This window comes from Mustela putorius, unplaced genomic scaffold (genome assembly GCF_011764305.1).
Source record: "Mustela putorius furo isolate JIRA1106 unplaced genomic scaffold, ASM1176430v1.1 tig00003987_pilon_pilon_pilon, whole genome shotgun sequence".
Taxonomy (NCBI): domain Eukaryota; kingdom Metazoa; phylum Chordata; class Mammalia; order Carnivora; family Mustelidae; genus Mustela; species Mustela putorius.
Genome location: NW_025422126.1, coordinates 6,852,792 through 6,878,755, shown reverse-complemented (window position 1 = coordinate 6,878,755; position 25,964 = coordinate 6,852,792). Strand labels below are relative to the sequence as shown.

The 25,964-nt window shown below is 36.2% G+C and overlaps 1 protein-coding gene across 14 annotated transcripts in view; it reads right to left on the bottom strand.

Annotated features, from left to right (window-relative positions):
• The window catches only part of EMSY (EMSY transcriptional repressor, BRCA2 interacting), an 89,891-nt gene that overhangs the window by 41,621 nt on the left and 22,306 nt on the right, over positions 1-25,964 (bottom strand). For all 14 annotated transcript variants that reach the window (XM_004767996.3, XM_004768005.3, XM_004767999.3 and 11 more), the window contains 2 exons: positions 21,274-21,550; positions 9,544-9,798 (listed from right to left, as the gene is read on the bottom strand). In XM_004767996.3, the coding sequence (XP_004768053.1) occupies positions 9,544-9,798; positions 21,274-21,550 (532 nt within the window). The remainder of the gene's footprint in view (positions 1-9,543; positions 9,799-21,273; positions 21,551-25,964) is intronic.

The window sequence follows — 25,964 nt, the reverse complement described above, 5'->3', positions numbered from 1 at the left end:
CTCTCTCTCTCATTCTCTCCAACAAAGAAAAAAATATTAAAAAAATAAAAAAGAGCAACTGAGATTATAAAAGCTGAAAAATGTCAAAGAAAAAAGAATGAAGAAAAATGAACAGAACCTCAGAGAAATGTAGAACACGAAAAAGTGCTCAAACCTATAGTAAGAGAACTACCAAAAGAAAAGAACAGCAAGAAAAGAGAAGAAATATTCAAAGAAATAGCAGAAAATGTCCTAAATTTATTGAAAAGCAGTAACTTAAACATCCAGGAAGCTCTTCAAACACCAAACAGAATAAACACAGAGAGATCTACAAACAGACACATCATACTAAAAATGGTGAAAGTCAAAATCAACAGAAAAATCTTGAAAGTAATGAAAAAAAAAAGCGTCACTTATAAAGGAACCGCATTAAGGTTAATAACTGACCTCTCAGCAGTTATTAAGAAATAACTATTCCAAGTATTCAAAGAAACTGCCAATGCAGAATCCAATATCCAGCAAAGCTATCGTTCAGAAATATAGGGAAGATGAAGGCTTTACCAGGTAAATGAAAATGGAGTTTGTTGCTAGTAATAATGTGTTGCCTTACAAAAGACATTAAAAGAAGTTCTATGAAAAGAAGGAACAAGGAACAAAACAATGATACGCACTCTTAAAAGTTATACTCAACATTTTACTAGAGACTCTTGTCAGGGAAATTAGGCAAAATAACAACAACAACAATAAACCTCCCCCCTCCAAAAAAACAAAAAAACAAGGCATCCAGACTATAACAGCAGAAATCATCTCCATTTGTAGATCACATGATCTTTTACGAGGAAATCCTAAGAAATTCACCTAAAACTATTAGAACTAAAAATGACTTCAGCAAAGGTACAGGGTATCAAACAACACAAAAATCAGTTTTATTTGTATAAATCAGCAATGAATAATCCAAAATATGAAATTAACAATTTCATTCATGGTAGCTTCAAAAAAATACTTAGGAATAAATTCGACAAAACAAGTGTAAAACTTATACTCTAGGCACCACACAACATTGTTGATATAAATTAAAGAAGATCTAAATAAATGGGAAAACATCTCGTGTTCATGGGTCAAAAAACATTATTAAGATGGTAATACTCCTAAACTGACCCACAGATGCAATGCAATCCCTATCAGAATCTCAGCTGACTTCTTTACAGAAACTAATAAGCTGATTCCAAAATACGTATGGAATTTCAAGGAACCCAAACAGTCAAAACAATCTTTAAAAATAGAACAAGATAATAGCAATTACATTTCCTGGTTTCAAAACATACTACAAATCAATGGTAACCAAAACAATGTGGCACTGGCATATGGATACACATACAAATTAATGGAATAGAATTCAAAGCACAGAAATAAACCGAATGATTTTTCAACAAGATGCCAAGACCATTCAACGGAGCAGGCAGCAGGGTGGGGTGGGATAGTCTTTTTAATAAATGGTACTAGAACAAATGGATAGACATATGCAAAAAAACAAAATGGGAGGCTTACTTCACACATAACAAAATTAACTCAAAATGGATCAAAGACCTAAATTTAAGAGATAAAACTACCGAACACTTAGAAAAAGAATAAATCTTTATGATCAGGAATGTGGTAAGAGTCTTAAACATGATACCAAAAGCATAAGGAACATTAGAAAAAATAAACTAGACATCACCAAAATTAAAAACTTCTGTAGGGGCGCCTGGGTGGTCAGTGGGTTAAGCCATTGCCTTCGGCTCAGGTCATGATCTCAGGGTCCTGGGATCGAGTCCCGCATCAGGCTCTCTGCTCAGTGGGGAGCCTGCTTCCCTCTCTCTCTCTGCCTGCCTCTCTGCCTACTTGTGATCTCTCTCTGTCAAATAAATAAATAAAATCTTTAAAAAAAAAAAAAAAAAAAAAACTTCTGTAATAGGACATCACCAAGAAAGTGAAAAGACAACCAACAGAATGGCAGGAAATATTTGTAAATCATGTATCTAATAACAAGGATTTAATATAAAAAATATGTAAACTAAAAAAAAAAAAAAAAACCAACAACAAACAAATCTTTACAACTCACTGATAAAAAGACAACCCAATTTAAAAGTGGACAAAGGATATAAATAAATATTTCTCCAAGGAGGATATAAAAAGGGCCAATAAGCAGAGGAAAAGATGTTTGACATCATTAGTCATCAGAGAAATATAAATCAAAACTACAATGAAATACCACTTCATAGAAACTAGGAGGGGTAAAATCAAAAAGTCAGAGAATATCAAGTGTTGGAAAGGAGGCAGAGAAACTGGAACCCTCATACACAAATGCAGATGTAAAATGGTACAGTCATTATGGAAAACAGTCTAGTAGTTTCTCAAACAATTATAGTTACCATAAACTGAGCATGTCCACTCCAAAATATATACACAAGAGAACTGAATACCCAAAACTTACACATGAATACTTTCCAGAGAATATACTCATAACAGCCAACAGGTGGAAAAAATCCAAATGTATTATCAGTGGACAAATGGATAAACAAAATGTGAAGTATTATTTGGCCACAAAAACAAATTAAATACCAATATATGTATGAACCTTGAAAACACTGGTAAGTGAAAGAAACTGGTCACAAAAGACCACATATTACATGAGACCATTCATATAAAAATCCAAAAACAGAAAGTAGATTAGTGGTTGCTTAGGGCTGGAGAGGCTGTCATAGGGAGTAGAGAATGATAACTAAAGGTTACAGGGTTTCTTTCTGAAGTGATGAAAATGTTCTAAAATTAACTGTGGTGATGGTCACACATATCTGTGAATATACTAACTACTACTAAACTGTCACTTGAATGGTTATTTGAATGGTATATAAATTAAAACTCAATAAGCTTTTTTTTAATTCCAAGCATTTTTAAGAAAGAAAACACTGCAATTCTTTCTCAAAAGCACATAATATTAAACTAAAGCCTAACAAAGACTGTACACAAAAAGAAAACTACAGACCAACTTCCCAAGACTGCAATACGTAATCAATTCCTCATACTGGGATAAATTGGAAAAATATTTAAATGTAGAAAATGTGAATCATAACTAAAAATCTAGAAGCATTAAAGACTACACTGATAAATTCAACTATATAAAAACAAAAAAAGATCTATACAGCATAAGTCCTCATAAATAAAGTTAACAGACAAGCAAACTGGGAGGAAAATCCCTGCAAATCATGAAACACACACAGGGTTTGCTAATTATCCTGATATAGTAAAATTCCCAGAAATTGATAAGAAAAATACCACAGCAGAAGTATGGACAATGAATACAGATTGTACACAAAAAAATGAAATACAAAGGGCTCTCAAACATAAAGAGTTTTTCAAACTCACTCTCAATATGAGAAATGAAAATAAAACAACACAGAGAAAATGAAATATGTTAAGTATAAATGTAACAAAACTTGTACAGGATTTGCATACTGAGAACTGTGAAACACTGATGAAAGAAGTGAAAGAAGACCTAAATAAATGGAATGCCACACTCTGTTCATGAACTGGATAACTCAACATGATGTCAATTCTTTCTAAACTCATCCAGAAGTTTAATGTAATTCCTAGGAAATCCCAGTAAGGTATTACTGTACACAGATACATTTAAGCTTAAATTAGAAAGGCAACAAAACTAGAATAGCTAAAATAATTTTGAAATAGAAAAATAAAGTGGAAGGAGTCACTCTATCTACATTAAAGCTTACTATATAGCTATAGTAATCAAGACAGTATGGTCCTAACAAAGAGAGAGATACAAAGATCAATGAAACAAATGGAGTACCTAGAAATAAACCCACACAAATATGCCCAACTGATTTCTGACAAAGGTGTCAAAGCAATTCAGTAGAGTATGACAGCCTTTTCAACAATGGGCACAGAAGCAACTATATCCACAGGCAAAAAAATTAACCCTGACTTAAACCTCACATACTTTATATGAAAATTAACTCAAGGGGCACCTGGGTGGCTCAGTGGGTTAAAGCCTCTGCCTCCAGCTCGGGTTGTGATCTCGGGGTCCTGGGATCGAGCCCTGCATCGGGCTCTCTGCTCAGCGGGGAGCCTGCTTCCCTCCCTCTCTCTCTGCCTGCCTCTCTACCTACTTGTGGTCTCTGTCAAATGAATGAATAAAATCTTTAAAAAAAAAAAAAGTTAACTCAAAATAAACTATGGCTTAGATACTAAAAAAAAAAAACTGTAACAAACCATAAGAGACTCTTAATCTCACAAAACAAACTGAGGGTTGCTGGGGGGTGGGGGGTAGGGACAGCTGGGTTAGGGACATTGGGAAGGGTATGTGCTATGGTGAGTGCTGTGAAATGTGTAAGCCTGACAATTCACAGACCTATACCCCTGGGGCAAATATTACATTATGTTAATAAAAATAATTAAAAATATATAAAACTTTTAGAGAAAAATGCTAAAATCTAGAGCTATGCAAAGTATTTTGAGTTGATACCCAAGACATGATCCATAAAAGGAAAAACTGATAAACCAGACAGAATCAAAATCTAGTATGAATGAACAACTCAGAGCTATTAGTGGAATTTTATTAATAACATATTCCTTGTATACCTATGATGGTTAGACTTCCTAAAGAATCATGGCATAAGACTCCACAGTTGAGGCTTAAGGCATATGGGGAAAATAGGGTTAGCAGACAGATTTTTGAGTCAATCTAGAAAAGCTTTTATAAGCATTTCACATAGAGTAAAAGTAAATCCAGACAACATAATAAGTATATAATATCATACAGCTTTTATGAGCTATACTAGAATTTGTGTGATTAATTACATCTTGCTCACTAGAAATTTTTTAATATCTCCTACCCCTGCTATTCAAAAGAGATAATTAAAAATTAATTTTTGGAATAAGACAAGCATCACCTTGACACCAAAACCAGAAAAAGATACCAGGAGGGAAAAAAAAAAAGAACTACAGGCCAATATTTCTGATGAACAAAGACACAAAAATCCTCAACAAAATACTAGCAAACTAAATCCAACAATACATTTTAAAAAATCATTCACCACAATCAAGTGGGATTTATCCTTGGTTTGCAAGGGTGATTCAATATTCACAAATCAATCAACATGATACATCACATCAATAAAAGAAAGGATAAGAACCATATAATCATTTCAGTAGACAAAGCAAGAGCATTTGACAAAGTATAATGTCTATTCATGGTAAAAGCTTTCAATAAAGCAGGTTTAGAGCGAAGTTCAACATTATAAAGACCAACTATGAAAAACCCACAGCAAAAATCATACTCAATGGGGAAAAACTGAGAGCTTTCCCCCTAAGTTCAGGAACAAAACAATGTTGTCTACTCTCACCACTTTTATTCAACATAGAACTGGAAGTCCTAGCCACAGCAATCAGACAACAAAAAGAAAAGGCATCTAAATCGGTAAGGAAGAAGTCAAACTTTCACTATTTGCAGATGACATGACACTGTATAGAAAACCTAAAAGACTCCAAAAAAAAAACCCTGCTAGAACTAATACATGAAGTTAGAAAATTCACAGGATACAAAAATCAATGTACGGAAATCTGCTTTATTCCTATATGCCAATAACGAAGCTGCAAAAAAGAAAGAAAGAAACAATCCCATTTGTAACTGCACCAAAAACAATAAAATACCTACGAATTAAACTAACCAAAGAGGCAAAAGAGTTATATTTTGAAAATGTAAAACACTGATGAAAGAAATTGAAGATGACACAAAGAAATGGAAAGACATTTCCATGTTCCTGGACTAAGAGCCCAAATGTTGTTAAAATGTCTATACTACCCAAAGCAACACATTTAATGCAATCCCTATCAAAATACCACCAGCATTTTTCACAGAGCTAGAACAATCCTAAAATTTGTATGGAACCACAAAATCCCCAAATAGCCAGAGCAATCTTGAAAAAGAAAAGCAAAGCTGGAGGCATCACAATTCCAGATTTCAAGTTATAATACAAAGCTGTAGTCATCAAAGCAGTGTGGTACTGGCACATAAGGACACCTGGGTGGCTCAGTGGGTTAAGCCTCTGTCTTCGGCTCAGATCATGATCTCAGGGTCCTGGGATAGAGCCCCCATTGGGCTCTCTGCTCAGCAGAGAGCCTGCTTCCCCTCTCTCTCTGCCTGCCTCTCTGCCTACTTGTGATCTCAGTCTGTCAAATAAATAAATAAAATATTAAAAAAACAAAACAAAACAAAAAAAGACACAAAGATCACTGGAACAGAACAGAAAACCCAGAAATAAACCCCTTAAACAAATGGTCAATCAATCTTTGACAAAGCAGGAAAGAACATCCAATGGGAAAAAGACAGTATCTTGAACAAATGGTATCGGGAAAACTGGGCAGCAACACACAAAAGAATGAAACTGGACCACTTTTGGGGCACCTGGGTGGCTCAGTCGGTTAAGTATTTGCCTTGGGCTCAGGTCATGATTCTGGGTCATGGGAATGATCCCTACATCAAGCTCCCTGCTCAGCGGGAGCCTGCTTCTCCCTCTGTTCCCCCACTGGTGCTTGCTTTCTCTCTCTCTCTCTCCCGTTCTCTATCTCAAATAAATAAATAAAATCTTTTAAAAAAAAAAAAATGAAAGAAAGAAAAAGAAACTGGACCACATTCTTACACCATACACAAAAATAAATTAAAATGGATTACAGACCTAAATGTGAGACCTAAAACCATAAAAATCCTAGAAGGGTACACAGGTAGTAACTTCTCTGATATTGGCTGTAGCAATTTTTTTTCTAGATAAGTCTCCTAAGGCAAGGGAAACAAAAGCAAAAATAACTTGGGGACTTCATCAAAATAGCAAGCTTCTGTATATGTATAGTGACAGTGAAGGAAACATCAACAAAACTAAAACCTATGGAATGGGAGAAAATATAATGATATCTGATAAAGGGTTAATAGCCAAAATATATAAAGAGCTTATAAAACTCAACACCTAAAAACCAAATAATTCAACTAAAAAATGGACAGAAGACATAAACAGACATTTCTCCAAAAAAGACATCTAGATGGCCAAAAGACACATGAAAAAATGCTCATCATCACTTATCCTCAGGGAAATGCAAATCCAAACTACAATGAGATAACACCTCACACCCACCAAAATGGCTAACATCAAAAATACAACAAACAACAGGTGTTGGCAAGGATGTGAAGAAAAAGGAACCCTTGTGCACTCCTATTGGGAATGCAAACTGATGCAACCACTGTGGAAGACAGTATGGAGGTTTCTCAAAAAGTTAAAATAGAACTACCTTATGATGTAACAATCGTACTATTGGGTATTTACCCAAAGAATACAAAAACACTAATTTGAAGGGATACATATACCCCTGTGTTTACTGCAGCATTATTTTCAATAGCTAAACTATGGAAGTAGCCAAAGTGTCCACTGATAGATGAATGGAGAAGGAAGACATTATGTGTGTGTATACGTGTGTTTGTGTGTGATGGAATATTATTCAGCCATAAAGAAGAAGAATGAAATCTGGCCATTTACAACAACACGAATGGAGCTAGAGAACATAATGCTAAAAAAGTCAGTCAGCTGGACAAAGACAAATATTGCAGGATTTCCCTGAAATGTGGAATTTAAGAAACAAAGCAAATGAGCAAAAGGAAAGAGAGAGAAGCAGAGGGGGAGAAAGAAACTAAGAAACAGACTCAACTACAGAGAACTGATGGTTGCCAGAAGGGAGGTGAGTGGGGGAATGAGTGAAATAGGTAATGGAGATTAAGGAGTGCACTTGTGATGAGCACCAGGTGATATATGGAACTGTAGAACCACTATATTGTACACTTGAAACTAATACAATGTATGTTAACTAATGAGTTAAAATAAAAACTAAAAAAGAAAGAAAGAAATCCTGCCATTTGCAACAATGTGGATGGGCATTGAGGGCCTTATGTTAAGTGAAATAAGACAGAGAAAGACACATACTGAACGATTTCACTTACATGTAGAATCTTAAAAAAACAAACAGAAAAAAGACTCACAGATACAAAGAATATTGGTGGTTGCCAGAGGCAGGGATGGAGGGCTGGCCAAAATAGGTAAAGGTGGTCAGAAGGTATAAAATTCCAGTTATAAGATAAATAAATCCTAAGCATGTAACCTATAGTATGGTGGCTATAGTTAACAATACTTTACTATATTTGAAAGTTGCTTAGAGAATAAATCTTTTTTTTTTTTAAGATTTTATTTATTTATTTGTCAAGAGCGAGTGAGCACAGGCAGAGTGGCAGACAGAGGCAGAAGGAGAAGCAGGCTCCCCACCAAGCAAGGAGCCCGATGTGGGACTCGATCCCAGGATGCTGGGATCATGACCTGAGCCGAAGGCAGCCACCGAGCCACCCAGGTGTCCCGCTTAGAGAATAAATCTTAAAAGTTCTCATCACAAGAAAAAAAATATGATTATGTATAATAATGAATGTTGACTAAACTTGCTGTAATCATTTTGAAATATATACATAGATCACTATGTTGTACATCTATAATACAATGTTTGAAATATGTCAGGCAAATATCAAAAACTAATAACAAAATGTTCCTATCAAAAAATAAAACAAATGAAACTGAAAATGCTGGCATCTTCAAACACTTCTTTTACCACCAAATAAAGTCCAGATTCATTGGAGGAAGAAAAAAGGCCATTTCTATTTCTTAAAGATATAAAGTATATTAAGAGTCTTTCTAATTTCCCTGTGTTTGAATCCCCATCCTACCTGCTTTTCTATTCATACTTTTTTTAAAAAAAGAATTTATTTATTTATTTGACAGAGAGAGAGACACATAACGAGAGAGGGAAGACACAGGGGGAGTGGGAGAGGGTGAAGCAGTCTTTCAGCAAGGAGCAGGCTTCCAGCAAGGAGCCTGACACGGGGCTCGATCCCAGGACCCTGAGATCATGACCTGAGCTGAAGGCAAAACGCTTAACAACTGAGCCACCCAGTTCACCTCTATTCAATACTTTATGATTCAATAACTTAAACTAACTGACTCCTACTCCTGAGTTCCCACTGTCCTAGAGATGCTTTCAATAAACTCCCAAATTATTATTCCACAAACTTTATTGTACACAGTGTCTTATAATCCTAGCGCTTCTGCTCATACCATTTTATGCCAAATTCATAATACAGCATTCTAACACAAAACTCCAGACTAATTTTTCAATTGCCTACATTCTATAACCCCAATGCATCCAGAATATAATTCTAAAATCTGGGTTTGCTTCCTCAGCTTCCTTACCTCCCTGGAGAGTTCAATGAAAATAACTTCCTGCTGAGCAAATTGCTTTTTTTCTCATTTCTATGCCCAAGCTCTACTTCTTTATATAAGTATTTGCAACAGGAGGCTCTCAAAACATATTTTGGAATTTAAATTCTGGTGCTTGAGGAAACTGTATATCCATATATACTCATAGTCTTCAGAGAAGCAGTGACTAGGGAAGAATTATATCTTATAAACATTTTCCAGTTACCTGACTCCTGTTTGATTTGAATAGTTGGCTTGATACCCGGTGGCAAAGGAGACTGCTGAGGTTGCTGCTGATGAGATACTGGTGCAGGCTGGCCCACATGTTGCTGTGTCTGCTGCTGCACTTGATGTAACTGCTGCTTAGGAGATTGTTGATGCTGTTTAGGAAACTGTGCAAGAATCTGAGTTGGGGTGCCCACTAAACTTTTGGGGGAAGGAAGCCTGGTTGATGCCATTTTGATCGCTGATGTAGACACACCTGCAAAAGAGTAGGGAGCAAAGAATTTATTTAATAGCAAAGCATACTTAAAGCTACTTCTTGTAGTAGATAATAAAGACTAGGTAAATCAATAAAAACAATGATCAAGCACCTGTTAAGTGTCATACATAATATGTGGTGTTTTACATATTTGATACACAGTCCTCAAACTTGGCAAGGAAGGTGTCATTGCTCTCACACTTGAAAATACTGATGTCCCCTTGGTGAACAGTAGAGTAAAAGAGAGAAAATAACAGGAGGAATACTCACATGTCTCTCAATAAATTTTCTTTTGAAAAACACAAGTTCTTAGTGTGAATAATATAAGAACACAGCAAACTAAGTTTTGAATCTTATTTGTGATACATTTTTAAAATACTACTTTTCAGGTTCTAGCAAGTCAATTTAAACAAGGCCAGAGAAAATATTTCACACTGAAACATTCATCTTTTGAACTACTCAGCATAGCAAAGCAGTTTTCCTATATCTCATTTCTGATGATCTATAAATTAAAGTCATTGCTTGAGGGACGCCTGGGTGGCTCAGTTGGTTAAGCAGCTGCCTTCGGCTCAGGTCATGATCCCAGCGTCCTGGGATCGAGTCCCACATCGGGCTCCTTGCTCCGCAGGGAGCCTGCTTCTCCCTCTGACTCTGCCTGCCACTCTGCCTGTGCTCACTCTTGCTCTCTCTCTGACAAATAAATAAATAAAATCTTAAAAAAAATAAAAAAATAAAAAAAATAAAGTCATTGCTTGAGAACTCTAACTGGGTCATTAAGTAATCTGTGAAAAATTACAAGCGGGTATACTCAATATATCCATAGCAAAACAATTCTGATGACATAAGGTATTAAGACACTGCTTCTCAGTCAATGCTAATATTAGTAGCATGCATAGATAAGTACCAGTAACGTACACTAACGATGTACAAGTTTGAGAGAAATCCTTCCCTCTCCCAGATACTTCTCAAGTAATTCTCTTAAAATTCCTCAACTACATAACAGGATGATTATCTGTAAATGATTTAATCTTCCTAACAACCTGGAATATAACTCATCAACTTTTTGAGCATTGCTGAAATGAAATGAACAGCATAAATTTATTAGCCCAATTGCCAAATTCTTGGGCTATTTCATACTTTCTTCTCCCACACCTCCCATTATGACAATTACATTGCATTATAGAAAAAATGTTAAATACTATCATGTTCCTATGTAAAATGTTTCTGGAGAATGATAACGATGGAAAAGAAACCTCGGGAAGTCATTCTAATTCCTGGGGCCTCAGCTCCTGCATCTGATAATTTTCCTTACCCTGCAAGTCTCTAAGGGTTGCTGTGTGGATCAGGTGAAGTCACAGACTAAGAACTATTTTAAGAGACTAAGAGTGTAATCAGAATCACCTGGGCTTATCCACATTACCTACACATTCTCCCACCTCACCCAAACCCATCCCTCCCCAAATACTAGTATTTGACAAGTTTGTGTTACATTGCTTAGCTGTGCTGAACGAGATTATCTCTGGAGCCCCATTCAGCACCAACATTTTATGACTCCATGAATATAAAATTTTATATTAGTGAATGATATTATTTCTAAACTATTTAAAAGCTCTAACCTTTATATTGAATCTATAATGAACTCTTATACTGAGATAAATTGTGTACATGGGAAACTCCCTCTGTTCTCCATAGTTTTTTATAGTGTAAGTATGTGATGTAAAAGCAGTTAGGATAACTTTAGAATCAGAGAACTATGTCCAAATCGTGCCTTCAACACATAAACACATTAACAGCTGTATGACCTGACTGAAGTACTTAATCTGAGAATGTTCATTCAGTAAAAATTTACTGAGCACATACTTCATGCTATTTCCTTGGGACCATATTGTATTCATAAAACAGTCCTTACCTTCAGAAAGGTTACAAGAGAAGATAATCAAATGACTATACAAATCTATTACCATAAACTGTAATGAAGACTATTTTTGTTTTAAATAAGTGAAATGTCCTCTTCCTTCGGCCCTTTGTTTCCCAAACAATTCAGCACTAAAGCTATCAGCTGGTGCAAAGCAAGATGAACAACTAGGCAACTAAAGAGAAGAGTAGCTTAGCATGAAATGTTAGAGCTCACTGCAGAAACGGGGCTAGCATGGGAATCAGGAGAGGATGAGGAGGGTGTCCATGCTGGGGAAGTTCAGGAGACAGCTCACATGTAGAGCTAGAGCCCAAGCAAGTGAGTGTGAGCCACCTAACAAACAGACCCAAAGCTTTAGCAGAATGTCCACTGGAAGGGGTAGCTAAGGTAGTATCAGAATCCAAACTAAATGAAAAGGCCTTCTGGGTGGGAGGAAAGCCAGCCATAGGTATTAGAGCTGAGAAGGATGAGACTGGCATCCATGCAAAAGGGTGATGTGGGGAGTGTCAGAAATAGGTGGGGTGATGCAGGAGTCTACAGGATGTCAGAGCCTGAGTGGAGTGAGAGGTACTGCATGGTGGTGGGGCAACAGCAACAACAGACTGGTTGCATACTGGGAACTGACAAAATAAGTCAATATATGGAAGACAATGGAAGTCAGGCTTTTCACTATCAAAGAAGGGAAAAGAAAAAACTAGAGCTGTTTGATTGAAATTAGATTTATCAGTATGAACCCACAGTTTTCAATATACAGAAATATAGATATAAATATGTGTACATATAAATGTACACACATATCAGTAGCATATCTAGTACTCAGATTCTTACTTTCCACTAATGGAATCAGGGTTCCTTGGAAAAATGGCTGACCCCAGGGCTAGAGGAGGAAAAGTACAAAATGAGCTTGGTAAATATAAGACTTTTTACTCCTCTTTTATTATATCTTTAACAGAAAACTGTCTAAAGCAAAAATAATAACAATGCAATGTGGGGTTTGTAATGTAGAGAATTAAGATGCAGGACAACCATAGCACAGGATGAGATATAAAATAGAAGTGTACTATTCTAAGATTCTAACGCAATATGGGAAGTGGCATATTCCTTCAAGACAGACTGTTACAAATTAAAAATGCAAAATGTAAGCTCTAGAGCTCAGTTCTCAACCAAGAGCAGCTTGCCTCCTCCTACTTCCACAGGTGGCAATCTGGAGACATTTTTCATTGTCATGACGGGCTACAACTACTGCTATTTATTCAGTAGGCAGAGGTCAGAAATGCTATAGAACATCCCATAATACACAGGTTAGCCCCTCACAGTAAAGAATTATTCGGCCCAGAATGTCCATATGTGACAGTTGAGACCCCAACTCTACTACTATTTAAAAAGTATCTATAAAAAAAGTATACATACACACACACACACACACACAGAGCTAAGAAACCAATGGAAGAGATAAAATAAAATCTTTTTTTAGAAAAAAAATCAATAAATCCAAAAGATGAGAAAAGAGGGAAAAGGAAACAAAGAGCAGAAAGGATGAATAAAAACAATTCTCAAGATAGAAGAACTTGAACTCAATCATATTGATAATTACATTAAATATAAACAGACTCAGTAATTCAATTAAAAGGCAGAGGTGGTCATGGATTTAAAAAACTAAGCCTTAGCTCTATAATGTTCATAAGAGATACATTATATTTATTTACTTAATTTTTATTTATTTTTATTTTTTTATTTTTTTTTAAAGATTTTATTTATTTATCAGAGAGAGAGAGGGAGAGCGAGGGAGCACAGGCAGACAGAATGGCATGCAGAGGCAGAGGGAGGAGCAGGCTCCCTGCTGAGCAAGGAGCCCGATGTGGGACTCGATCCCAGGACGCCGGGATCATGACCTGAGCCGAAGGCAGCTGCTTAACCAACTGAGCCACCCAGGCGTCCCTTTACTTAATTTTTAAAGAGATTTTATTTTTAAGTAACCTCTATACCCAGCGTAGGGCTCAACCTTACAACTCCACGATCAAGAGTCACATGCTCTGACTGAGCCAGCCAGGCGCCCCAAGAGATGCATCTTAAACACAAAGGACAGATGGGTTAAAAGTAAAAGGATGAAAAAAGATATATCATGCAAACACTACTTACAAGAAAGTTGCATGGCTACATTAATATCAGGAAAGGTAGACATTAAAACAAGAAATATCATCAGAGAAAAAAGGCAACATTTTATAAAAAGGGGGTGATTTCATCAAGAAACAAGTCAAGGGGTGCCTGGGTGGCTCAGTGGGTTAAAGCCTCTGCTCTCGGCTCAAGTCATGATCCCAGGGTCCTGGGATTGAGCCCCACATTGGACTCTCTGCTCAGCAGGGAGCCTGCTTCCTCTCTCTCTGCCAATTTGTAATCTTTATCTGTCAAATAAACAAATAAAATCTTAAAAAAAAAAAAAAGAAAAGAAAAAGGGGCGCCAGGGTGGCTCAGTGGGTTAAAGCCTCTGCCTTCAGCTCAGGTCATGGTCCCAGGGTCTGGGATCGAGCCCCGCATCGGGCTCTCTGCTCAGCGGGGAGCCTACTTCCTCATCTCTCTCTCTGCCTGCCTCTCTGCCTACTTGTAATCTCTGTCAAATAAATAAAATCTTTAAAAAAAAAAGAAAGAAAGAAAGAAAGAAAGAAACAAGTCAAATACACTTCACTAATAAAAAGGCAGAAATCCTAAATGTGCATGGACCTAATAAAAGAGATCAAAATACAGGAGATGAAACTGATAGTGCTGTAAAGAGAAATGCACAAGGCCACAGTTACAGCTGAAGTTATTTACACTCCTCTCTCAGTAACTGATATTACAAGTAGACCAAAAAAAAAAAGATTAAAAAAAGGGTATCTGAACAATTCTTTTAACCAATTTAACCTCATTGACATGTAAAAGACCAAATAAAAAGTCAATTCTTCTAAAACCATTTACAAATAATCTAATGCAGTATATACTTCTTTCTAGTTGCCCGGTTAATATTCTTTCTCCTCTGCCTTTTGTCCTTTCTAACAAAAACCCATTTTCTCCCCTCAAAAGGATCCACCTTCCTGGGTACTGACATTTATTTTATGGAGGACCCCAAACCAGCCCTAAAGGGCAATTTCTAACTGATCTAAGCCAGTCATGATGGCTCCACTACTCTTGCCAGGAAGTAATTTAGGGTAGGGTGTATGACATAGTTGTGGCCAATAAGACGTAAGTTCCTTCTCCTGGGAACTTCTGGGAAAGGTATTCTCTTTCCTAAGACAGATTCACAAAAGGGTACTACTGATTGTCTCTTCTTTCTGTGCCTGCTGTCATATCTGGATGCGATACATGAAATTGCTGCACTCATTCTGCATGATGTGAGCTACCTGAAAAAAAAGCTGACATACAAGGAAAGCCTAGAAAAAACTTCTTGATGGCTTCAGTGAGCTATTTAACTTAACTGGGGGCACCTGGGTGGCAACTATCTTCGGCTCAGGTCATGATCCTGGAGTCCCAGCCCTGACTCCTGTATCAGGCTCTCAGTCCATAGGGTGTCTGCTTCTCCATCTGACCCTCTCCCCTCTCATGCTCTCACTCTCCCTCTCTCAAATAAATAAAGAAAATTTAAAAAAAAAATAACTTAATTGGAACTTCTCTGCTTCTGAACTTTTGGTTTTATGAAATAATAATAAGATAAAAAATTTATTATTAAAAACCAATTGCTGGGGTGCCTGGGTGGCTTAGTCAGTTAAGCAGCTGCCTTCGGCTCAGGTCATGACCCCAAGCTCCTAGGATCAAGCCCAGCATTGGGCTCCCTGCTCAGTGGAGAGCCTGCTTCTCTCTCTCCCTGCCTGCCGCTCTGCCTTCTCATGCTATCTCTCTGTCAAATAAATAAACAAAATCTTTGAGGAAAAAAAAAAATTGCTCAGATTTATATGAAGTCATTCAATTGCTTATCAAATTTTGCAATTCAGTTTATGTATTAATAACCCAGAGCTCCAAAACAATCAAACATCTGAATGCCAAAAGAATACAGGCAACAGTGAATAGCACTGAAGCAAACATAATAGGCCATATTTGAAGACATTAAATACAGTTCAGGCTACACAGGTATCTGAATAAACACGAACTGCTTGGAGTTTTAACATGAGCCCCAAAGAAAGAATGAAGCCAAAAACACACTAAAAAAAAAAAAATCATTTAAGTGGAGAGGAAAGAAGGTATATAGCTTTAAAAATCTTATCTGTGTTTTGTTGTATAGAGATTAAAGGAAAAAAAACTAGTATTAAACAACTGACTGATTAAACAGTATGCCGTTCAAAATTTTTTTTAATCCTAGAAATTACACTCCTTCCCAACTTTTATGAATAGGAGGAACAAAGACTTAACAGTGGAAACGTACTAGTAAAATATTCTAAGATAATATAGTTCAAGGAACTAAAATATAATATTTAGCAACCTCTCCCCCAAAATTCCGTCCCTCAGGGAGCTTGGGTGGCTCAGCTGGTTAAGTGTCTGACTCTGGCTTGGGTCACGATCCCACAGGTCTGGGATCAAGCCCTGAGTGGGGTTCCTGGCCAGTGGGGACTCTGCTTCTCCCTCTCATTCCCCCTTTGTGCTCTCTGTCAAATAAATAAATAAAATCTTTAAAAAAAAAAAAAGAAAAGAAAAACTCACACAGTACTTATAAAAAATAATTTCCAACCCTCTGATTTGGTAATCCTGCTCCTGAAAACTGATTTTAAGAGAGGGCTCAATTAAATTCACAAAGATATTTGCTATAGGTAAATCTATAATATCAAAATCTAGAAATACTCTAAATACCCAACATTGAGAGAATTTAATAAACTACAATAGAAAGAGAAATATTAAATAGCATTGAAAATAATTAGGGTATTTAGAAAAATAGAAGAATGTTTTGAAGAAAGTATAATACCAAAGGGAGTATGAGTTTCTAATTCTAAATAAATAAATAATTTATTCACATGGGTAAAAATGCATTAATACATAAAATGGAAAGCTCTATTGTGATACAGTGGTAGGATTACTGATGGGCTTTTATTCTCTGAAATTATTTAATCCATTAATACTTTGAGGTTTTAAAAAACTTAGGTGCTAAATGAGGATCATTTTGAAATGACAGGGTTGGGGGATTTCATAAGGGAAAGGATTTCATGAAACAGAAATGTTAAAACGGGAACTCCATTTAGGGAGACCCTAAAGAGAATCAATATAGTGAAGAAAACAGGAGTTTTCAGTGGAAACAACTGAAAGCAATATGTTACTCAGGTTGAGGTGGGGTCAAGGACATAAAATAAAAGGTCAGTGGGAGACAGATTCAGTATTGGGTAAATAATTCATGAAGTCCACAAAAGAATATAAGTTGAAGAATGACATGAAAGAAAATTTCTCTCACCAAAATATGAGAAAAGACAATAGCATCAGGATTTATCTGAGAAGCAGGTAGAATAAAAAGTAGAAAGGTCACGGTAATCAACCTGTGTGGCTTATGAGGAACAAGAAGGGACACACATAACAGAAAAAGCTATGCAATCTACAGGAGAAAAAAGAAGATGAATCAAATATGAAGCAGTCATCTAATAAACTTCTTTCCATGCACATAAAGCACATTTCACCATCATTTTGTATTACCAGCACCAGACTTAAAACCACCAAATTAAAAATTATCTTTCAACACTGAAGTGCACAGTATGTATCTGTATTTTACTTTCCATTAAACAGAAAGAGAAAATATAATTACGTACATACGTACTTACATATTTAAAAAACATAAAAACAAATAAAAAACTAATTAAAGGGGAAAAAAAGATTATTAAAAATGTTCAAATGTTCAATCAGTTAAGTGTTGGACTTCAGCTCAGGTCATGATCTCCGGGTCCTGAGATCAAGCCCCACTTAGGGGACAGTCTGTTTGTCCCTCTTCCACTCTGCCCCCTTCCCCCAATCGTGTTCTCTCTCTCTCAAATAAATAAATCTTTTTAAAAAAATATTCAATCCCACATCTCCCCAAAACAATCAGATTTAAATCTGATCAAGCTTCTTGATTTAACTACCAGTTTTATGGAAGGAAATACATGGAACAGGAGCACTTGTTAAACCACACCATGCAGATAAAAATCAATAAAATCTAGACTATGGGAAACTCTCATGAAAAATGACAGATTTCTTCAACAAATAAACTGCAAAGGGGGGGAAAAAAAGGAAGATAGACTTATAAAGTTTAAAAAGACATAACCATATCAATCAATGTATGGACTTTGGATCCCAATTTAAAAAAATTTTTTTACGCATGATCCAGGATACTTGGATAGGAACTGAATATTTTATTATATCAAGAAATTATTGTTAAAAATCCTAGGTGATAGTGGCATTGTGAGTTGTGATCTTTTTTTCAGGGATACATACTGAAGTATTTATAGTTGAAATTATATAATGTCTGGGATCTGCTTCCAAACATCCAGGTCAACGGTGTGTGGAGGGAAATAACAGGTATAGATGAAATAAGACTGACCATATATTGTCCATCTCTGAAGCTGGGCAATGGGCTCATGGGGGTTCATTCTACTGGTCTCTCTACTTACATGTGATTGGAATTTTCCATAATAAAAAATGTTTTTAAGTCATCCTTCAAACTTTTATTTATTTATTTTTTTAAGATTTTATTCATTTATTTGAGAGAGAGAGAGCACAACCAAGAGAGCACAAGCAGGGGAAGCAGCAGAGGAGAGGAAGAAGGAAACTCCCCGCCGAGCAGGAAGCCTGATATGGGGCTTGATCCCAGGACCTTGAGATCACAACCTGAGCCAAAGGCAGCCATTTAACTGACTAAGCCACCGAGGCACTCCTAAATCATCCTCTAAACTTTCATATGACAAATCCCAAATAACCACTCTCATTGGCAAAATTTTAAGAATTCCCGTATTTGAAATTTAAGGGGTTCCTTTCCATCCCCTTGGCATAAACCAACCATAAGAACATACCCCCTACCTTTGGAGCCATCTCTACACTTTTAAACATGAAATCACCTACCAAGTTGCCGCCATTAAGACTCTTCCCCCCTTTACCACCAGCTGCCCTTATAAGAATAACCAGAGACAGATACATCAACTCTGAAATAGCCTGTTTCTAGTCTGCAACAAAAGTAGACACTGAATACCCTTGTCCCCCAGTCAGCCACACAGAAGCTGCTACATTAGCCCTATAGTCAGAATGACAGCTCTGGTCTGTATATTACCACTTCCACTATTTACCTTTTTTAAAAGGAATTGCTTTAATTTTTTAGTAATATTTTAGTAATAGCTAAATTAAATATCTCAAAGACTCAAAAGAATCATAGTTTCCCTGAGTATCTGCATTCATGAGTTTATTTTTATAGCTCTCATGTTCTATCGAATTCTAGTGAATTTCCAAGAAACCTCTGAGATATTTTGTTCAATTCCCCAATAACTACCTGAAGCTCAAAAAGATACAGAATACTATAAGAAGCAAAGGAGAAAACAGGGAAGTCCTAAATTCCCAAGAGTTTCAGAGGATACCTAGAAAAAATAGTGTGAGAAATAGAAGAATGGAATATTCAATTTGCCTAATGATACTTCATTAGTAATGGGATTCCTGGGTGACTCAGTCTCTAAGTGTCTGCCTTTGGCTCAGGTCATAATCCCAGGGTCCTGGGGCATGGGGTGGTCTGCTTCTCCCTCTGCTCCTCCCTCTGCTAGGGCACACACTCTCTCTCTCTCAAATAAATAAATAAATAAAATCTTTAAAAAAAAAAAAGATATTTCATTAGTGGCCAAGGGAACCCCCCTTTTATCTCAAGTAATAACATCTTCCTTTGGAAAAACAGTAATTCTTCTAATAGTTCAATAAAACTTCAACAAACTGTGTGATGAGTACTGGAAGGAAAAAATAATTATCAGTGGATGATAGTTTTGATACAAGGGTCACTCAGGTAAGGATAGAGGTGGCCGCCCCTTCTCTCACCTTCAGATTTTAAAATGATGAATTTGGATCATGTTTGTAACTAACATTTTCAACAAACTTTCTGTATAAAAATTATTATAGTTTACCGCTATGCAAATAGAAAAGTTGGAATTTTTTTTAATTACTTAAAATAACAAATAAAAGAAAATTTCAAGACTACTATTTTCCCGTCCTTGATGGAGACATTAAATACGTGTAAGAGCCAGGAAATAATGACAGCTGCTTTCACATCCTAGCACTGGAGCTATAAAGTAAAGGAATACTGATGGTGTCACATCTATATAGCTTCTTCCTTGCCTACGCAGCTGCAGAGAACAAACTATACATTACTATAACAATGATGAAAAATACTTCTGTTTTCCTATGCTAGTGCTTGCATTCACTACTAGCTCATAAACTAGGACACTTTCAAGTCCCACTCTATCTTTAGTTATGTATTGTTCAAGTAAAATTCAATGAAAACTAAAACTAAGTTGTATTCCATATTGTCTCTATGCTCCCTTTGATAGACCACAACCATGAGTGTGATTTCTGTACAGTACTTCTCTCCCATCCCCATCTTAAGACTCACTAGCACTATGAAAAAGATTACTGAAAGTGTGCTATCTGGCTTTCATAGGGAGGAAGACAAGGATATGGAAGAGAGCAAAACTTATTTAGACTAATATGGAACTAAGATTTCCACATTTCCTTTCCTCTGGAATTATTAAGAAGCAATTGTTCTTCAGTTCAGCCTTAGCTCCTTTTAATATCTCCCATCATCTACCATAGAGAAAAACTTAGGAAGACTGAAGAAAAGGTGAATGTCATGTCCTTGAACTCATCCTCTTCCTCCTGCTTCTTATCAGTGGGTTACTTACTCTGAAAAAGTTGTATACTTAATGTTTCCCCTAAGAATCTTTTTTCTTTTTTTTTTAAAATTTGGCAGACAGAGATCACAAGTAGGCAGAGTGGCAGGCAGAGAGAGGGAGGGGGAAGCAGGCTCCCCACTGAGCAGAGAGCCCGATGCGGGGCTCAATCCCAGGACCCTGAGATCATGACCTGAGCAGAAGGCAGAGGCTTTAACCCATTGAGCCACCCGGGCGCCCCCGCCTAAGAATCTTGAGTAAGACTGACTCGAAGAACACAGGTTTGAACTGTATGGGTCCACTCGTACACAGATTTATTCAATAAATACAGTACAGTATGAAAAATGTATTTTCTCTTCCTTATGATTTTAATAACATTTCCCTTTCTCTAGCTTAACTGACTGTAAGAATACAGTATTTGATGGCTACAACATATGAAATATATTGATTGTTAATCAATAAGGTTTCTGGTCAAAGGAGGCTATTAGTAGTTAAATTCTGGGGGAGTCAAAGTTATACATGGATTTTCAACTGTGCCAGGGGTCAGTTTTCTAACCCCTGTGTTGCTCAAAAGTCCATTGTAATTTCAAGTTCCTCATTTAAGAGCTGCTGATATAAAATGCAGGGATCCTCATACCCAAAGCAGAAAAATATACCCAGCTGGTTGTCTTTAAAATCCCCATACACCACAGGTATAGAATTACACAGCAGGTCACCACTCACCTTGTGCTACTGATGACATGACCACGGATGGTGTGGAAGATACCACAGCTGTCACTGCAACTGTGTTAGGAATAGGTGATGGTGTAGAACTGCTGCTGCCACTGCTGCTACTACTGACCAGGGAGGACTGTGAAGCAGTTATAACCACTGGTGGCTTCTGGGTTGTGGAAGCAATGACTGATGTTGGTACAAGCTTAGTGACTGCTGCATAGTTATGGGATTTGGAGAGAATGTTGGGCACGAAGGTTGAGCTTGGTGATGTGGTCACTATAATAACCTAAGGAAGGAAAAATAAGTTATTTTTATGAACACACTATACTACTAATGTATCTAGACTCATAGTTACATATAATCTAAAAATAGCTTATGAAATATGAAGAAACAATTTACCAAAAAGAAATACATAACTAAAAATATGTGTAAGCTTTCCTCTACTAGTAACCATCAAAATATGTTTAAAAGAAACAATTTTTACCAAGTATTTTTAAAAATAATGTTCAATGCTATGTAAGATACCATGAAATAAGCATTTCAATATACTGCTTAGGGAGTATAATGGGCACAATCTTTCTAGAAAGTAATTTGGATAATCATTCACTTATAAATATTTGTTGAGCATCTACTATGTGCCAGGCATGGTTCTAGATGCTGGGGATAGTGGAATGAACAAAGCAGACAAAGTTCATACTTTCATGGAGCTAAATTCTTATAGGCGGGGAAGAAAACAATAAACAAATTAGAAAATATATGTCACATATAGGTCATATAGAGATAAATGGAACAGACACTAAGTAGGGTAGGAAATAAAGAATACTGGGAGTACTGTATTATTGTTTATACAGGAGTCCATGAAAATCTCTCTGGTAAGGTAACATTTGAGCAGAAGCTAGAAGCAGGTGTGTGAACCATGTTGCCACCTTGAAGAAGTGCTCCAATGGCACAGAAAACAGCAAATAAAAAGGCCCTGAGGCAGAAGCAAGTTTGGTATCTTCAATAAATTTCAAGGACTTAATGAATGGGACCGGAATTTAGGACACAGAGAGTAGTAGGAGATAGAATCAGGGATGTAATGGGAGACCAGATGATAAAAAATCATGTTGATGCTATATATCCTTGATATGATAAATGAAAATGGCACTTTATCAAGGTGGTCTGCCTTCCAAAATCCCCAAGCCCTAGTCTAATGATGAGAAAATATCAAATTCCAATAGTGGAACCTCCTACAAAATATCTGACCAGTACTCTTTAAAATACTGGTCAAACGAAGTCTTGAGAAGCTGTCACAGACAAGCGAAGTCTTGAGAAACTTTCACAGCCAAGAGGAACCTAAGAAGACATGACATGTAAATGTAATGTGGTATCCTGTAAGAGAGAAATCTGAACAAACCATGGACTTTGGTTAATCTTAATGCATCGATACCAGTTCATTAATTACAACAAAGTACCACAGTAATATAAAATGTTAAGAACAGTGGAAACTGAGTATAGGGTATATGAGAACTCTCTGCACTATCTCCTCAATTTTTCTGTAAATCTAAAACTATTCCAAAAAATATTTTTTAAAAAGCATTACTGTCTGCTAGATGAAGAGTACAGTAGGGCAAGGTAGTAGAAAGAGGGAGACAATTAGGATGCTCCTGGAATAAAGCAAGCAGAGATGGTCGTGACCAAAGTGTAGCAGAAGTGATGAAAAGTAAACAGATTCTGAATATACTTAAAGATAAAATCAACAGGATTTGCTCATAGCTTGATACAGGGGAATGGAGGGGGGGAAAAGAAGCAGGAAAGAGACTTCAAAGTTAGCCTGTGTGGCTAGAAAAGTGTATAAGACAGAGGGAGGCAAAAAATTTCAGATGAAAAAAACACAACAGAGCAAAGGACCTATAGCTGGAATCAGCTTGATGTATTTAAAAACAAAGAAAGTCAGTGTAGCAAAAACTATATAAAGCAAGGAGAGGTTGGTAAAGTAAGGAGAGGCCAGGTTATACTTATAAGCCAGAGTAAAGGATTTAAATTTTATACTAAGTACAACAGGAAGCCATAGGGGGATTTTTAAGTGAGGAAACAGCAAAATTTGATTTATATTTTAAAAGATGATTCTAGCTGTTATGTGGTGAGTGCCAAAAATGGAAGCAGTGAGACTAGTAAATAAACTGTTGCAGTAGAGCAGGCAGGAAATGATAGAGGCTGCCTGGACTAGGGTATTAATAGTGGAAATAAAGAGAAGTGATCACATGCAGATTCTTTTAAGAGGTAGAGTCAATAGGACTTGATATAGAGAAACTGTAGGCCTAAGGAAAATAACATAAACAAGATGAACTCCTAGAGCTAATGTGCATTAGCTAAATTTCAATCTCCCTAAAATTCTGTAACACAGACACTATTATTATCCCCATTTTACAGCTGAGAACACAAAAATCATTTACAAACCTACAGTATCACGGTTTTATTCTGGGTGGGCATAATGGTGGTATGGTGATTCCCAAAACAGAGCAGAGTTTCTTTTTGTTCTTTCACCAAAATTCCCTCTACCTATCTAGGGCAGAAAACTGTTTTGAAAAATCCGAAGAAATTAAGGGAGAAATTCTCTTTCATTTTCATATTAGTCCTAAAGAAGGCCTGATATTACATCAGTTGGTCAAAATTTACTGAGTATGTCTGCACTCAATACTGACACCTCAAAGATGACTATATCATCACTATTTTGTCTATATCATCATTATTATACATTTGCAGTATCATGGAGAATTATAAGACGTAACTACATATCCACTACTTTAAGCAGTTTGTCAATTATTTGATGAGTTTAGACAGATATCTAAGTCTTGACCAGCAAACATCTATATAGAGTTGACCAGTATACTTCTAGATAGACTTGGTCAGCAAATATCTATATAGCATTATTACAAAAACAATCAAAAGCTATCGTATAAACTGAGAAGAAATAGACAAAATGGTAAAAAGACCAGAAGTTTAAGAGTCAAATGAACCTGAGCTTAATTCTGCTTTGGCCACTGACAAATGGCAGGCCCCGGGACAGGTTAAAATCTCTGGACTCCTATTTTCATCTATAAAATAGGGATAATAATACCTACCTTGCAAATCATTACAAGTACTAAATGAGATAATGATGTGAAGCATCTAACATAGTGCTAGGCACATAGCAGGTGGTCAATATTTGGCAGTCAACAAACAGCAGTTATTAGATTACTACTACTATTCAGTAAAGGTGTAATGGATCAATTCAATCTGGAGATATATTTTATGTAGTCTTTTTTTGTTCCACTAAAAAATGTTATATATCTTTTATATATATACATATAAAATGCTATATATCTTTTCCCCAAATTCTGATACCCCTGAGAATCCAAAGAACTCATAGCTACTACCACAGTCAAACCAATTATAGTGGTAATGGTAATTAGGTTTCACATCTTCACATCTGCCAACTCTGAACTCATGGTAGTAGCTTCCTGGAGCAGCGTTTATAAGGACTCTGTGACACAGGTAAGGATTCACCAAGGCTTGGCAGGGAAGTATGCCACAGTCAATTAATAATGTCTGTCATGGGCAAGAAGGGGAAGCATTCACACTTGTGTCAAATAATTCCCATGTTTAAAAACTAGAGTATCCATGTAGGCTTCTAACATGACAAAATTTCAGCAAAATAAATCTAGAAGTCCTTAAGAGCATTTTTTAGGCTATAGACAAATGATAAAATATATTTTAAGATTTCAGTCTGCATGTTGATTTCTGATCTGAAAGGGGGTTATCCAAAATTAGAGATCCACCTTAAAGAAATTGCACTTGTACTTTAAAGTTATGAATTACAACAGGGGAAATAAAGGGATTTTGAAACCAAGTGAACCAAACAGTGTTTATTCAGGCCATAATTCAAATTACTGACCTTCTAGCACTCACAAAAACTCCTTAAGAGTGCTGGGACTTGCACCCTAAGGATAAAATGAAAAATATCAATCAAGCACGTGAAAGCATAAAGCTATATTTTGTTGCTTTTTTCATATAAGTGCTGTACCAATGTTATACTTAAAATGAAGGCACCATATTAACGTAGGTGGAAATATGTCTACCCTGAAAATATATGACCTATTTGAATTTGAATCAAGCCCACAAATTCATAAATAATTACACTTAATGTAAAGTCACTTTACCTAAAATAATTCCTAAGTTGACTTACATAGGATTTGTGAGAAATCAAAGGTGAATGCAATAATGAAAACAGCTTTACAGAGATTTTAAGAAAGTCCAATTACCCAGCAGAAGGAAAACAAAAAACAAACAAAAATCCCAAAGAAGATCTATTAGTGCTACCATACTCAGCCTGTCCAAGACCTAACAAAACCAATGGCACTGGGTACAAATGAAATCAAAGAGTATAGTTTTGCCTCTGGAACATAGTAGATACTCAGTAAATATTTGTGGAATGAATGAGTTTTATTTTTAATTTAATTTGTTTTAAATGTTTATTTTTTAAGTACAGTAGGACAAATCTAAGGTTTTGAGCTTGGAATCTCCTGGTATGGTTCATATGACCATGGAGATAAATAGGCTTATAAGCATCATATGTCGACAACTCGACTACCCATTCTCAATTGGCAATTCCGAAGAAAAAGCAAAAATAAAGATATGATAAAGTCATTGAATCAAAACAAAACAAAAAATGCCAACTT